This window comes from Danio rerio, chromosome 22, assembly GCF_049306965.1.
Source record: "Danio rerio strain Tuebingen ecotype United States chromosome 22, GRCz12tu, whole genome shotgun sequence".
Taxonomy (NCBI): domain Eukaryota; kingdom Metazoa; phylum Chordata; class Actinopteri; order Cypriniformes; family Danionidae; genus Danio; species Danio rerio.
The window spans coordinates 8449214-8465331 of record NC_133197.1 but is presented as its reverse complement, the minus strand read 5'-3'; the positions used below and the strand labels follow the sequence as shown (position 1 = coordinate 8465331).

The 16118-nt window shown below is 35.5% G+C and overlaps 1 protein-coding gene across 5 annotated transcripts; it reads left to right on the top strand.

Annotated features, from left to right (window-relative positions):
- The first annotated feature begins 209 nt into the window (after window positions 1-209).
- On the top strand, window positions 210-15785 carry LOC100320194 (uncharacterized). Of its 5 annotated transcripts, none has more exons than XM_073937253.1 (12): window positions 210-360; window positions 647-715; window positions 1212-1526; window positions 4626-4751; window positions 5687-5728; window positions 8106-8420; window positions 9113-9412; window positions 9751-10056; window positions 10470-10778; window positions 12341-12655; window positions 14491-14560; window positions 15317-15785. In XM_073937253.1, the coding sequence occupies exons 2-12, from the start codon at window positions 670-672 to the stop codon at window positions 15336-15338; spliced, it is 2166 nt and encodes a 721-aa protein (XP_073793354.1). In that variant the 5' UTR covers window positions 210-360; window positions 647-669; the 3' UTR covers window positions 15339-15785. The 5 variants fall into 5 exon arrangements, with proteins under 5 accessions (XP_073793354.1, XP_073793352.1, XP_073793353.1 ...); XM_073937251.1 differs by having other exon boundaries at window positions 210-519; XM_073937252.1 differs by lacking the exon at window positions 15317-15785 and having other exon boundaries at window positions 210-519; window positions 14491-15148.
- The last annotated feature ends 333 nt before the right edge of the window (window positions 15786-16118 follow it).

Sequence of the window (16118 nt, the reverse complement as noted above, 5' to 3'; positions counted from 1 at the left end):
TTTATACTTTTTTTTTTAGAAATATCAGATGTTTTTTTCCCACACAGGCTAATAAAAGAACTATTAAGAGAAACAGAAAGTAAAATCGCTGGATAAATGCAAACGAAAGACAGCTGTGTAATGTAGCACAGGCAGGAATCCCCCCGGCTCTTTCGCCTCCTGGTCCGCCCCTGTCAGTGTTAAATGTCAGCTGTTGCTGTTTGTTCGGCGCATGGTCCGACCTCTATGGGTCCGACGTATCGCCAGTATGGATGAAATGAATCAGTTCATAATTCTCTTAGCATGGCTTGTCTTGCTTTAGGTTAGATTTGTATATTCTCTGGGATACTAGTTTTTTTTCTGAGTCAAAGTGACTGTCAGGTACGTTTCAAAGTCGCTCAAAGAGAGAAACTTCAGTCCGTTTTGGTGAACTGTTGAGAGGTCTACTTTAAAGAACCGGTTCACTAAAACGATTCGTCCAAAGGAACTGGACAACAGTTTTACGCCTAGCAGCAGACTCGAATATGAAAGACTTGAATTGTAAACAAACTTATTCTGTCATATAGAATTATTTAAACATCTCTCCACGGTTCTCCAGATTTGTTGTTTCTTTCAGAAAACGCGCTGGGTGTCTCAGAAACTCACTAATACTGTTTTTATAAACCAGATTTAGCTGGAAACCGCAGCAATATGAGGATCATTTTAGGGATCATTCTGATTCTACTATCAACATGCGGTGAGTGTGCGGTTTGTTCAGTCATTGATAGGCCTGCTTTCGGTTTCACACAGCATTTTGACTAACATGGGCAACAGTGTATTTTTAGCCAAAAATGATGCCTTGTGTGAAGAGTTAGTATGTCCTTTACTCCTTTACATTGCATAATCATTTTTTCTAAGGGAAGTACTTGTAATTACAGTAAACTACTTTTTAAGAATATTATATATAATATTCTTCAAGTAATTTGAAACATTTATTATTTCATAACAACCTGATGCTTATATACTGTACATGTATTCTTCTTCTTCTTGATTCTTTGTATTGGCAGTGTTGAGGTATTAACTGCTCATTTCACATTTTGCTGATAATGAATATATTTGTTTTTTATTCATAGCTGAATAATAAAAATAATTATGTTGAAAAGACGAGACTTAATTCTCTCCCTTTATGATTTCTCACTAACAATCCCAGCAGTGTTTCAGTCTCTGAGATGTTGTTTCTGTTTGTTCTGCAGGTGTGTTTTGTGCTGAAATCAATGTGCAAGTATCAGTGATGGAGGGACAGACTGTGACTCTTAACACTGATATTTTTGATATAAAGGATATCACTCGAATAATGTGGAGGTTTGAAACTTTACGCATTGCTGAATTCAATAACAACAAAACCACTTATGTCAATGACCCTGAGAGATTCAACAGACTGAAGCTGAACAGTCAGACTGGAACTCTGACCATCATGAACATCAGAACCACAGACACTGGACTTTATAAAGCAGAGATCAACCACAACACTGGCACTTCAAAGTGGTTATTCAATGTTACTCTCAGTAGTGAGTTTTTTTTTTTTTTTTTCTGTAAACTCTGATCAGTCAATTTTAGTTTTACAGTTTTTAGCACTCTTATAGAGTTGCAGCTTTACAATATGACAGGTGACAGTACTTGCTTCACAAAAAGCAAGTGTGTTTCTGTAGGAATTTATTTATGAACCACCATAAAAGGCTCAAACTTTTTGGTTAACACTTGAGCGTTAGTCAACGTACATCAACTGTAGATTTCTGCATGTATGTATCAGATTAAACTTCAGTTGTTAATTTTGCTGAACAAATGCATTACGTTAATTAACAAATGTGAAACTATTATATCAGATTTACCTGAAGCCATGACCTTTAATGATTTGTAAAATGGCAGTCAAGTTAGTACTTCACAGTTTAGTTAATACCCATTGTATTAAGTGAAACAATCAGTCTGTTTAACCCTTTGAGCAGTGAGGGGTTTGTAACAGTATGTGGGATTGTTTTTTCTGAGCCTCTGGCAGAATCATCACAAACAGTGGATTTAGAATGTACAGAAATTAGAATGTAACAGAATTACAAACGCTTGATGAGTCACCATGGAAACCAATATGGAATACAGTGTAAAGTTCTCAAGTTCACACCTCTCTCCAGAGAGACGTTCTAAACTTACCAGTGAAAAGGTTAAGAAACTGAACAATATTTAACATCATTGCCTTTCATCTACAGCAGGGGTCTCAAACTCAATTTACCTGGGGGCCGCAGGAGGCAAAGTCTGGGTGAGGCTGGGCCGCATAAGGGATTTCACAAAAAAAAGTCCTCATGTCATTATTAACAGTTTTAATTATTTCTTCTGAACATGAAGTGTCCTGAACATTGATAAAAGATTGAGTGAAGATTATGAACAGTTCTTCTGAACATGGCATCTTTTGCCTACTCCTTACTGCCAGAGACTTGACAGCGCTTCTTCTCACAAATCTGAACCACATTTGGCTTTAGAGCGGAAGCAGTTGAGACCCTCAGTATGGCTTGAAGATGATCATCATTAAGTCTAGACCTGTACTTTGACTTATTGAAGTTCAAGGTGGAGAATAACTTCTCACACAAATATGTGCTCCCAAAAAGGCCAAGTCCTAGGGAAAAAAGTGGGGGAACTCACTCAAAACTTCCATTCCCTCACCTAAAAAAAAGGCGTATATATGTATAAATAAAACACCCCCACCCCACTCCAGTCACATCAGTCTGTACCAGTCTGTATCTACCTATAATATATATAAGACAGGGCTCGAAATTAACTTTTTTACTTAGTAGCACCGGTGCTCCCAACTTCAAATATTTAGGAGCACCAAAATAAATTTAGGTGCACCAGAAAAAATTTAGGAGCAACCACAAAAAATGATTGAGCACCGCTGCAAATTGCTTTTTAAGGGATTTATTGTATTTTAAAACAACATCAATAGGACTGACAAAAACCAGAAACAACTATCTAACTAATTCTGTGAAGACATTGATATTTGTGTGCAATAATTCCAAAATGATTGTCTAATAATTATAGAATATTAATGATGATGAAAATGACAATAATAGTAAAAATGAATTACATTTCTCATTATGATACTGCCTTGAATGTGCATGAATGTAGGTTATCTGCTATAAAAAGTCTGTTACTTTATGAAAAATAATTGTATAGTTTGCATCAAACAAAAATGAAGCATTGCAGTAAGAAATATTTATTTTGTGCTGCTGTTTTTATATGCATGTCAATTTAATAAATAATATTTCTGCTACAAAACAAACAAAAGATTATATTAAATCATTCAATTCAATAATGAAAGCTCCAAAGCAGTCATCAGTAAATAAATAAAAAATAAAAATAATATACACCTCAAAAAAGAATAGACAAAAGAAAGAAAGTAAAGTCTCACTTCTATCACTCTTTAAAAGATTTGGTTTCAGTTTGTGTCAATTTAAATGTTCAGTCTGAGATGATCTTCATTTTCCTGTGTTAGTGGAAAAGCTGGCGAGTCAGCCGACCCAATTTATGAGCAGGCAGCGCAAGATTCTTGCGATGACCACCGGCGGAATACCACTGTTTGTTATGAGACGCAGTTTCAGTGTAAACTTAGTAAAGGCGAGCTCCTTTGGCGATGATATGTACAGTATTAGATTTGACTTTTAGCGGACATTTGCGCTGAACACGCAGTGAATGCAACGCATGGAGATTCGGGCGCCTTCTCCATGAAGCGCGTACTCGATTGATCTCAGCTGGTGGATCATTATTCACCACGTGACGTGTCATGATCGCTCTCATCTGCACCTCAATTTTAGGTGGGGTTTGCAAACCTGTGTGCTTTAAGTTTTTACTCTTCTGCCGTTTGCATTTCCCGTGGTCATAAAAGCTCCTTCCCTGTCATCTGACAGCGGAATAGCTTGAGTGATTGACAGCGGCAGGGAAGAGCGATTCAGCACCTTTTTACAAAAAATCAAAACAGGTCGCACTACAACCATTATCTGCAGTCGCACTAATGCGCCAAAATATATTATGAGGTCGCATAGATTAATTTTCGGGCGCATATGCGACCAAAATGGTCGCAATTTCGAGCTCTGTAAGATGCAGGCTGTAGCTAAGTGGCAGGCAGGGGCGGGAACAGCTTATCTTGGTTCTTCCCGCCCGTCACAGCGTCTAACAAAGGGGCGGGGTGCGTGGTGACGTCACCGGCATCCCCGCTCCTTTGTTTACACGGCGGGCGGGGAATGCCAGTGACCGCTGTGTACGGATAGAATCAGCGGAGCGGGAAGCGCTCGCTCTCCCCGCTCCGCTGATTCTGTCAGTGTACAGCGGTCGGCGCGGGCCACAAAATATTGCACTGAGGGCCGCAAATGGCCCGCGGGCCGCGAGTTTGAGACCCCTGATCTACAGCCTCTACAAACAAAGGGCAATCTCAAATCACATTTACAATGAATGATGACAAATTGACCATTCCAAGATGACGCATACTTTGTGCATAAAGATCAAATTGTATTCTTAATTAGATTTTTAAATCTTTATATGCAATTAATCAAGGATCATTAACAAACATCAACCTACCAGATATACATTAGTGGATGTTTATGGTGTTGACTGTTTTTATTGATCAGTTCCAGTTCCAGATTCAGGTTTATCTCCAGCTGCTGCGGCAGGAATAGCTGCTGTTGTTCTTCTGCTGGCGTTTGCAGGAGCAGCTGCTTTTATGTTTTACCATTGCCTCAAGTTTCTTCCTAAAAGTAAGTAATGTAGTACTGTTAATTGTATAATACATTTTCCCCCATATATAATATATAGTTATAATAATAAATAATAGTTTACTAATACAAATGTACATTATTAATTTCATAAGTCAATTGTTTTTTTAAAGCAGCCTCTTTATTTTGTCCAAAGCTACAGTATATTGTACAGTTGAAGTCAGAATTATTAGCCTCTCTGAATTATTAGCCCCTCTGTTTGTTTGTTTTTTCCCTCCAATTTCTGTTTAACGGAGAGAAGATGTTTTTCAACACATTTCTAAACACAATAGTTTTAATAACTTCAAATTTCTAATAACTGATTTATTTTATCTTTCACAAGCTTCAGTTCAATTCATCTTTATTTCTATAGCGCTTTTACGTTGTAGATTGTGTCAAAGCAGCTTCACATAGAAGATTATAGTAAATTAAAACAGTGTCAGTTCAGTTTTTGTTGAAGTTCAGTTTAGTTCAGTTTAATTATGAGTTCATAATATTTGACTAGATATTTTTCAAGACACTTCTATACAGCTTAAAGTGACATTTAAAAGCTTAACTGGGTTAGTTAGGTTAACTAGGCAGGTTAGGGTAATTAGGCAAGTTGTTGTATAACAATGTCTTGTTCTGTAGAATATGAGAAAAAAAAAATATATGGCTTAAAGAGGCTAATAATTTTGCCCATAAAATGGGTTTTAAAAAATTAAAAACTGCTTTCATTCTAGCTGACATAAAACAAATAAGCCTTTATCCAGAAGAAAACATATCAGACATACTGTGAAAATCTGTTAAACATAATTTAGGAAATATTTAAAAAAAAAAAAATTCAAAGAAGGGCTAATAATTCTGACTTCAACTGTATGTTAAAATGGGGACTGCATGATTCATTCAAATTTCTAAGTATTTAATAAACTTTTGTTTTTTATGTGCTGCTAAAAAAGAGGAGCAAAAAGGATACTTCTGTGTTCAACAATGTCAGATGTGTAAGTATTAAAGTATGCTATTGTAGAGTTGTTGTCATTGTTAGTCAGCATACAAGTCATTTTTAACACCAGCATTGCTGAAATTGGTTTAGAGTAGCAATAACTGAAGTCTGTGTTTGTCCACTGTTGACCTGCATGATATTAACAAAATCATATTTGGTTAGTTTGTGTATATTTGATGATGCATCTTTTTTGTTTGTGCCACTGTATGTGCTTTTAATACTTTATTTATTTAGGAAAAAAACTAGAGGAAGAAGAAAATAATTACTAATAAAGTAAAAGGAGAAGGTGGATGGGGGGCAAAGCAGTTGTCATAGGGGTTACTAAATCAAGTGATAATACATTTAAAGCACTTTGTCACATATTGTTTACAATGACATACTCAGTCTGTTTTTGCCAATACTTGTTGCATTCTTAGGTTAAACGAAAGTCTTTCCATACAGTGTATTTCCTTTACGATTCCTATCCATTAAGTCCTTGTTGGTGGATCAATCTAAACCAATTTTAGAGTTATGGCTTTTCTGCTACCTGCCTAAAGTATTTGCATTGAGTATTTGTTAATAATTAGAACAATGACTGGCATTTTCCCAAAGTACAGTATAATGTATTAAATGAGTAGTCCATTTCTTCTCCAATTATCGTTTTTTTTTTTATATTTCAGTCGCTACTTCATACCAGAACGGGTGTATTTTTGGGCAAGCACAACATTTTTTTAGTTCCACATTGTCTCCAACAGGAGCCCAACCTTTAAATAACTCACTCAATGCAGAAAGTTTAGGAGTTATAAAGAACCTCATCAGATTTTTCCATCCAAATTCTTTCTAAACTCTCAAGTTTGTGGTTTTTGCTTGTGTGACACACACATCTCTACACTCTTCCACTGTTATTTGTTGGTCTGACTCTTTCTCCCATCTTTGTTTTATTTAATTTGATGAATGAATCTTACTGTTTTGTATGATTAGATGTTTTGTAGGAATACCCTTCAGTTACTGGTGTTTTTTTTTTTTTTTTTTTTAGCACTATCCAATTCCTCTATAGTTATTTTAACTATCAATTCTGTGTTCTGTTGTTCCCATATTGATGATACATCAAATTAATCCAGAAAACTCTTTACAATCACAATATGCGCAATATACGAAATAAGTCTTTGTAATATAGTTCAAAAGATGTCTAAATGTCTTTTAACTGAGTACACACCTTTTGAGTTTTAGGATTTCTTGTTTATATGTATGTGGTTTTAATGATCGTATTTACTGTCACAATCACTGCTGGTTTTACCCTTTATGTCCACTAGAGGACACTGTTCTGGTTGTCTGCTCTTGGACTCCATTTCCCATTTCTTATCATCATAATCAGTTTTTGGTTTGCTTATTTTTGCTTGTGCTGTCTTTTTTGCAGTTGTTTGTGGTGTGCTTCAGGGATGTACAAAAAATAAAGTTTTCAGGTTTAGAAAAAGGGGAAATATGAGCTGAAAAAAGGCTTTTCAGTGGTGTTCAGCGTGTTAATTTCACTCTCCCTCCAGCTGATTAATCACACAATGTGCAGCAGCTTTTACACTGGACACAGAAAGCGCAGTGCTATGAAATCCATGTATTTCAGTGGATTGAGCCATGCAACAATGTTTTTTCCTGCACTGACCAAACCGCAAAAGCACTAGCATACACTATGGTCAAAGTTCAAAATAGCTCAATATTCCACTCATGTATACACATACTTATCAATGCGTGAACTGCACATGCTCACTGGAATAGCAAAGTCTGCTCAAATAATGTGCCAGCAGTAGATTTCTATGTGGTATACTTGTTGCTGCTGCTTGCATTAGTGCCACTGTGCTGCCATGGCAATGCCAGTAAAATGACACATCTCGACTTCATGGTCATTAAAATTTTTGTAAATTGAATATTGGTTAATAAAACAATAGATACTTATTACAAAGCAGTTTTGGTTTTCAGCCAAGTGCATCTAGAATTTTGTGTTTTGGACCTAAATTTTATTTCCACCACATACCTAGTTTGCTTTGATGTATTTGATTTGTTGGTCTGCTTTGCCTGCTCACCTTGTTTATTTCTTGTTTTTTTTTCTTGTTTGGCCCTGTGATTCCATGCGTTTTTATTAGCCTGCATTACATTATTATCTTGCCTATAATAAACTGCTTGTATTCTTCACCCAGAGTTTGGCCTGACATTAACAGCACTACAGTTTTAATTTTCACATCAAGACTGTAAAACGGGAGAATGGGAATGCTTGCGTTTCTACTAACAAGTCAGTTTATGTAGCATTATTGTTTACTAGTTTTATTTCATTAGCATTTAATGAAATACTAAACAAGATTAATTCGTAATATTCACGTTACTATGTTTATGTGCTGCTGTGACAGATGATGCGAAGATCGTATCCGTGAAGGAGGGAGAATCTGTCACCCTAAAGCCTGATGCTGTAATTCAGAGAGACGATCAGATACTGTGGATGTTTGGACCGCAAGAGACTCTTATTGCTGGGTTCAATGGAAATACCAGAGAGTTTTCCACAGGTGATGGTGCTGATGGGAGATTTAGAGACAGACTGGTGTTGGACTCTAAGACTGGATCAGTAACAATAACAAACGCAGCAAGCGAACATGCTGGAGTCTATAAACTGAAGATCATCAGCAGCACTGGGACCTCATACCAAACATTCATTCTTACTCTTACACGTGAGTATCTCAAGTCTTTAAATAAAAGTCAGTGTTGAAGTGAAGAGCATGTGCTTGTTCCATGATGATGGCTAAACAAACTCAGGATTTTAGGATTACTTTTGAGTTGACTAATTTGCCAGTGCAATCAGGCTTTATTTTTTCCATGACCCTGATTATAAACTTATTTTGTTAACTCAGACTTTGATCCTGAGATCATGAGTCTGGGCACATGAAGACAGAACATAAGGAGCAAACAGCTAATCACATGCCTTGAAACACAAAGATACTGTGCTTGCCAGCTCAGTTCACAGGCTAAACAGTTAAAACATACAGATCTTTAACCTTCAGTGACCAAATAATAATTGATTCATTTAAATAGTTTGATTTCATCAGTTAATTAAATAAGCTTATTCTACACATTCCTGTAATTGAATACAAATGAACTTGCCATTATATGAGGAACTGTTTACTGTTAGTAATATTACTAATGTTTGTAATAATTGTTAGATCAGCTCAACAAATCTTGTGGAAAAAATATAGCATGATGCATCTTATTTTAGTGTCACTGACCTGTAAGAATTAATTTGATATTTTTTAACTATCACAAAACTGATTGAATCAACTCTTGTTTTTGTTCAGTCCTGATAAAGAGCATCTGAATGAACTTTATTTTGTATTTCTCTGTTTCTTTGTGCTTCTGTAAAATGAAGAGGATGTGATGTCAGTGTCAGAGGGTAATTCTTTCACTTTAAACCCTGACACTGAAATACAGAATGAGGATCTGATCCAGTGGATGTTTGGAGATGAAGACCGTCTCATAGCTCAATTGGAAAATACAACAGATACAGTCATTTTTCCTGATGAGATATTTAAAAGTCTGAACCTCGACAAGAAGACTGGATCTCTGACCATCACAAACTTCAAAAACTATCACACAGGACTGTACAAACTACAGATCAGCAACAGCGGCAAGATAACCTCAAGCAAGACTTTCAAAGTGCTGGTAAACTGTGAGTATTTCTGTGATGTTGATGCTTTGAAATCAATGACATGTATTATTATCACGCAATTACTATTTGTGTACTCAATATGTTGTGGGATTTGTTTTAATAATGAAAAGTAATGTGTGTGTCTGTTTTGATGCAGCCTAAATGTTCACTTCTAGCTTTGTTTCATTGAGAAAGCTTACAAAATGTATTATGATTTCACAGATTAAATTATTTAGCTTTTAACCAGAGTTGGTTGGTAATTCTGACTGTTTTATAATAGGCTTCATCACATTATCTACTTGGATTAGTTTTGTTCCTCTTGTAAAGTGATTGAGGATTTCATTTCTTTTTTCTGACAGTCAACAAAGTGTCAGTGACAGAGGGAGATGCTGTCACGCTAAAGGTTAATGGTGAAATTGCTAAAACAGATGAGATACAGTGGCTATACGAAGAAAACTCTCTTATAGCTGAAATCAAGGAAGGGAGCGTGGAGATTCTTAAATCTTATACAGCTGATGGGAGATTCAGAGGCAAACTGATGGTGGATGACAAGACTGGATCTCTGACCATCAAGAACACCAGACCCGAACATGCTGGATGTTATACACTAAAGATAAACAGCAGCAAAGAGCCATTGGAAAGACAGTTCTTTGTTATTGTCAGAGGTGAGTCTGTTATTTAGCTCAAACTACATCCAGAGATGATGTCTCTGAAAAATGTCTGTGCATAAATTTATGTGGACAATTTAATAGAAATAATTTTACCAATAAGAAACAATGTGCATTAACTATGATAAAAGCATGCGTGTGCTCAGTATAAGCATCAAATATGTATGTGATTTTGTTTTAACAAATCATGTTATGAGATAAATGGCATGATGGGACCACGATAATGGACAAATCAGCAGACTGAGCACATTGTAAATGATCTAAAATGTAATTTTGCTTATTCATAAATGCTTTAACCAAAGTCTGTCATGGTTCAGTGGTTCAGTAGTATGCCCTCCAGTCTTTTACAGTCAATATTTAGTTTCACATTGTGACTTGATCTAATTTCAACCCTTTGTTTTGTTTCTAAGCGAGTATGATATTAGGAAAGAAGGGAAACAACGTCACTCTGAATGTTCATGCTGAATTACAAAGAGATGATCTGATCCTGTGGATGTTTGGAGACGAAAACAACCTCATAGCTCAAATGAATGTAGAAACATCAGAGAGCACATTTACTGAAGCCGACGAGAGATTCAGAAACAAACTGCTGCTGGACAAGAGGACTGGATCTCTGACCATCAGAGACATCACGAGCGAAGAACACTCTGGAGCTTATAAACTACACATCATCAGCAGCAAAAAGCCCATCTACAGCTCATTCAGAGTCTTTGTGTGTGGTGAGTCTTCCAGTTTTATAGACTTTACTATCATAATACAATATGGACATCTGTATTAGTTTTACAACCTGAAAAACAAGAATGTTTTGTAGGAGCCAACAGCTGATTGGTAATTAATCTATAGGTCTAATTAGTCATTCATTCATTCATTTTCTTGTCGGCTTAGTCCCTTTATTAACACAGCGGAATAAACCACCAACTTAACCAGCAATTTTTTTACGCAGCGGATGCCCTTCCAGCCACAACTCATCTCTGGGAAACATCCACACACACATTCATACACTACGGACAATTTAGCATGCAAACTCCAGGTAGAAATGCCAACTGAGCTGTGGCTCGAACCAGCGACCTTCTTGCTGTGAGGCGACAGCACTACCTACTGCGCCACTGCTTCGCCCCAGGTCTAATTATGTGTAAAGAAATTAGCTTTTAGTCTCGTTACTTCACTCAGTCACTTTCCTTCGGCTTAGTCACAGATTTATTAGGGGTCACAACAGTGGAATGAACCCCCTATTACTCTGGCATATGTTTTATGTGGCAAATGCCGTCCAGCTGCAAACCCATCACTGAGAGTACAGCAGCTTCAGTGCTGATAAACACCCATTCACTCTCTCATTCACACACACACACACACACACACACACACACACACACACACAGTGGGCAGTTTAGTTTCTCCAATTCACCTATACTAAATGTATTAGGAGGACTGTGGGGGAGATTGGAGCACCCAACTGGAATATCCAAACCCCATTCAAAAACTAGTGATCTTTTTTTTTTTCTGTGAGGCAACAGCTAGTCCTCTACACTAAGCTGCCTGTCTTGTTATTTTATATTACTAAATAGTGATGGCTGCTTCCTAAGCAGCGCTTCATGAAGCTTAACCACATTTACAAATCTTTTGTTCTGAGTGCATATCATATTGGCAAGGTTACATAATTTCAGTAAACGGGGCTTCATTATGTTATAACATTTTGAAAAATTAATGATTCCCCACTAGGGGTGATGTGCATCCTAAAATCTGCTTGAATCATGAGGGTTTCCTCAGATAGCACCTAATGGTGAATCACTGGACAGAACAAACCATCAGCCTTGACATTTACAATAAGAATACATATTATGAAGACACTTTATATGATACTAAATGATAAGCTGAGTGCATGTAACACTTTATTTTGATGGTCCACTTGAGTATTAGTAGACCGTCTGCTTAATGTCAGTTGATACTGCTCCTTCAACATACATTTAACTGACTATAAGAAACTTTGCAAGTAGGTACATGTTAACTTACACTAAGCCTAAACCTAACCTCAACCCTAACCCAAACATAAAAGTCTACTTATAATCTTATTTGAATTAGTTGGCATGTATATGCTGTGTAACCTAATTTAACAAACAGACCATCAAAATAAAGTGTGACTTAAGTGCATTTATAGTTTATACTTTATGTTTTTGAAAATACTGGAAAAGAGAAATACTGAAGGACACACAGTCCTATGCAAACAGATAGTATAACTTTACTTTTATCTCAGTCTGAGTAACTTTCTCTGTTTGATCTCCAGGTCACTCTGTTCCAAACACTGTGTCAGTGATGGCAGGAGAAAGCCTAATTTTGATCACTAATTTTAATGTAGAGCAAGATGAGAAGCTGCACTGGACATTTGAAGGTGTGATGCTCGCATCTGGAATGAACGGAGACGTCAGTAAGACTTTCTACAAGAGTAATTGGAGTTTCAGAGACAGGTTGGAGCTGCATCATCAAAGCGCATCTCTGACTGTGAAAAACACCAGAAGCAGCGACTCTGGAGTTTATCAGCTGAACTTCTGGAATAAACACAAGAAACACATTCAATTGGATGTCAATGTTAGCGTTTCTGGTGGGTAACTTAACTCTAATTAACTTCTAAATGACACCCAATTCATTATTAGTTTTTTAAGTGCTAAAATCTTATTTTTCTAACACATTTCCTTAACTAAAGCCTTGAAATGACAATCTGTGCTACACCAACATGGGGAGAACATGCAAACTTCACTCGGAAATGTCAACTGGCGCGGCCGGGACTTGAAACAGCGACCTTCTTGCTGTGAGGCGACAGTGCTAACCACTGGGCCACCGTGTCACTCTGAGGACTATTTATGCTTTGTAAATCCCTTATAAATGACAAGTAAAGGCTCAGAATATTTTAAACAGGAAAAAATAAACAAATGACTTTAAATAAATCATATCATATGAAGAATAAATCTTTGCAATCTTATCTAAAATATAATCACTGTAGAGTTTAATCATCGATAAATAACACTCAAATATCAAAATATATTGTTAAAGCAGGGGCTGGACCAATTTTTAAATGTGGGCCGGTCAGTTTTTTTTTTTTTTTTTGTATTGTTTTTAAGTGCAGACAGCTTTTATCTCTTCCTAGATGTGATATTATGATGATGATAATAATAATAATAATAAATGTTAAGCATGTGGCCCAATTGGCAACTGCCGCCTGGTTTCAAGATGGGCCGACCCAATCCGAGGTTACCCGGACATAATCAAAATCTGGAAACGAATATCATATTATTACACCATCTATACACTAAATAGTGAATGTACGTGTTTGTGGGTGGGGCTGTGTCGGTGTGGTAATGTGGGCTGGTGTGGCTACAGTGCCAGGGATGAATTTTTGTCCCAGTCCGCCCCTGTGTTAAAGTATTATATTGTTGTCATTTTATCCGATTTAATATTGTATGTTGACATTCCTGTTATTCAGCAATGTTTAAACCTTACTGTAATTTTATTTTTTTTAGATAAGATGGCAAAGATTTATTGTTCATTTGATACTGAGCCTCTAATTGTCATTTATAATGGATTTACAAAGCATAAATAGATATAAGCATATAAATAGTCCTCACTTTAAATAAGGTGACAAAACTGGATCAAGTTGAGTTAAACAAGCAATTTAGCAATGAAAAAGGAATCATTAACAAAGTTTTAAATTATACATGTGCATATAGGTCAACAATACAGCATGTTTAGCTTTATTTTAAAAACTGTTTACTAACATCCACTAATGTAGTTAATGCTTAACAAATAATGAATGAACTTATTGCTAATGCTTAATAAATGATACATAATGTGTAGTTATGAAGTGTAACTAAAAAAATATCATTTATGAATTGTCAACTTAAGAGGTTTTGGGGTCTGCTGTCATATATTAGCAGTGGTGGATGAAATATAATAATCAAACACTTGAATAAAAGTACAAAATTGACTCCAGTAAAAACAAAACACAAATGGGTAACACTTTAATTTAGATCACAATTCACATGCTAACAAATCATTAACTAACACTACTATTTTAATAAACAACTAATTAGCTGTTTATTAATAGTAAGGTCCTCATTTGTAAGTCGCTTTGGATAAAAGTGTCTGCTAAATGACTAAATGTAAGGTAAAAGATTTTGGTTAAGACTAGGGATGCATAATAAGATCATAATATGACTACTGAACAGTTAATATCTTAATAATAGGCAGATAATAAGCCAGTAGTTAATAACATGAATTATGACTCAAACTAAAGTGTTCCCCACAAATGTGACAAGGTTGAATAATTTGGAAAACTGGTTATTTTAATTGGCTCTATCAGATGTTAGAAGTGATATTGAATATGTATAACTACAGAATAGATGAAGATCTGCTCTCTTTTTGTCCGTTTTTTTCTTCCAGATGACTCCAGAAACACACTGAATCAATCAGTAAATGTACAGATGCCACATGGAGAAATCCAGAGTAATCTGTGAGTTAAACAGACCTTCCTGAAAACCTGTAGACGTTTTGAAAGCTTTAGATATGAAACACTGAAAAAATGCTTTGTTTCTAGTGCAAATATCCTAAAAATCTTAAATCAAGAAGCATTTTCTAGACTTGACTTTCTAGTCTTGTTTTAAGAAATAATGTCAAAATTAAGTGAGTTTTTTTCTCCTAAAACAAGACATGTGTTAACGTGTCTAAAATATGTTTCGTGATTTAAGAATTTTTAGATATTTGGACTAGAAGCAAGGCTAAAATCTAAGTTAGAAAAGCATTTTTACTGTGTAGTTAAACCTGTGCATGTTAATGAATCACAACCATTAGTAAATAGGATGAGTACATATGTGATATGTCTTACAGCTGTCTTCAGTCTTTTGACTATGCAGATATGGACAAGTTTGTCAGTTTAAGAAACAAAGTGTTTTGACTGTTTATCCAGCAGAGGGCCACAGAGGTCTGTTCTTTTATGGGTTGTAATCAACTTTGTCTGTGACCTCAATGTTTGATATGTGTTGCTACATTACATTGATGTCTATTGATCAGACCGATCACCCAAAAATTAACATTTACTCACTATTTACTCCTCCTCAAGTCATTGCAAACCGTTATTGATTGATTTTTGTGCATGGAAAATGTTAGAAAGCTGTAAACATTTACTTCTATTATAGGAAAAGCTGATGTTATGGAAGTCAGTGGTTACAGATATCCATTATTTCTTTAAAATGTCTTTTGTGTTCAACAGAAGAGAAGAAGCTGGTTTGTGACAAGTGAAGGGAGAGGAAATGATGATGCAAATGAACTGTCCCTTTAATTACTGCTTAGAATGATCATTAAATAGGTTTGCTATAATGTGAAGTGTGATTTAATAGAAATGTGCATGAAATATAGTTTTGCAACATGCAGATCAGAGGACGTTTAGCTTGAACATAGTTTGACTTGTGATCACGCATTTAATTTTGTAACTGTGCTCAGTTCTTCTTTTGACTAATTTTACCCTTAATGCTGTTATGATCTAGCGGTCAGCAGCTTCCCAGAATGCTGTTTTAACAAACACACCCACATCTATTGAGAAATGACAGCTTTAAACAGGTTTCCTTCCATCTAATGGTTTATTTTACTTTGTTTTTAAAGACCAAATACTGTCATTAAATTTTATTTTCAGCATGTAAATAAAGTGTGACAATAATAAAGTTGTTTTCTTTTTAAATATATATATATATATATATAATTGGGCATCTTTATTTCCAATTAAGTCATGAAAACTTGCAAAACTGTTATATGCTGAGTTTGACTTACAATTGCAAGTCTAACTGACTAAAGATGTAAAATAAACATTGAGCTGAATTATTGTGTTTGCAAATGTAATATTTTTACCCCAACATAAAGGAGGCACAAGAATTAAAATACAAGTTTTTTTTTTTTTTTTAATAATGTAACAAATAACAATTGAATGCTTATGCAAATGCATAAAAGATATCTTGGATATCACTTTCCCAGCAATTGAGAGAGATGTACTATAATTATTAGTAATATAAATTTTTTCT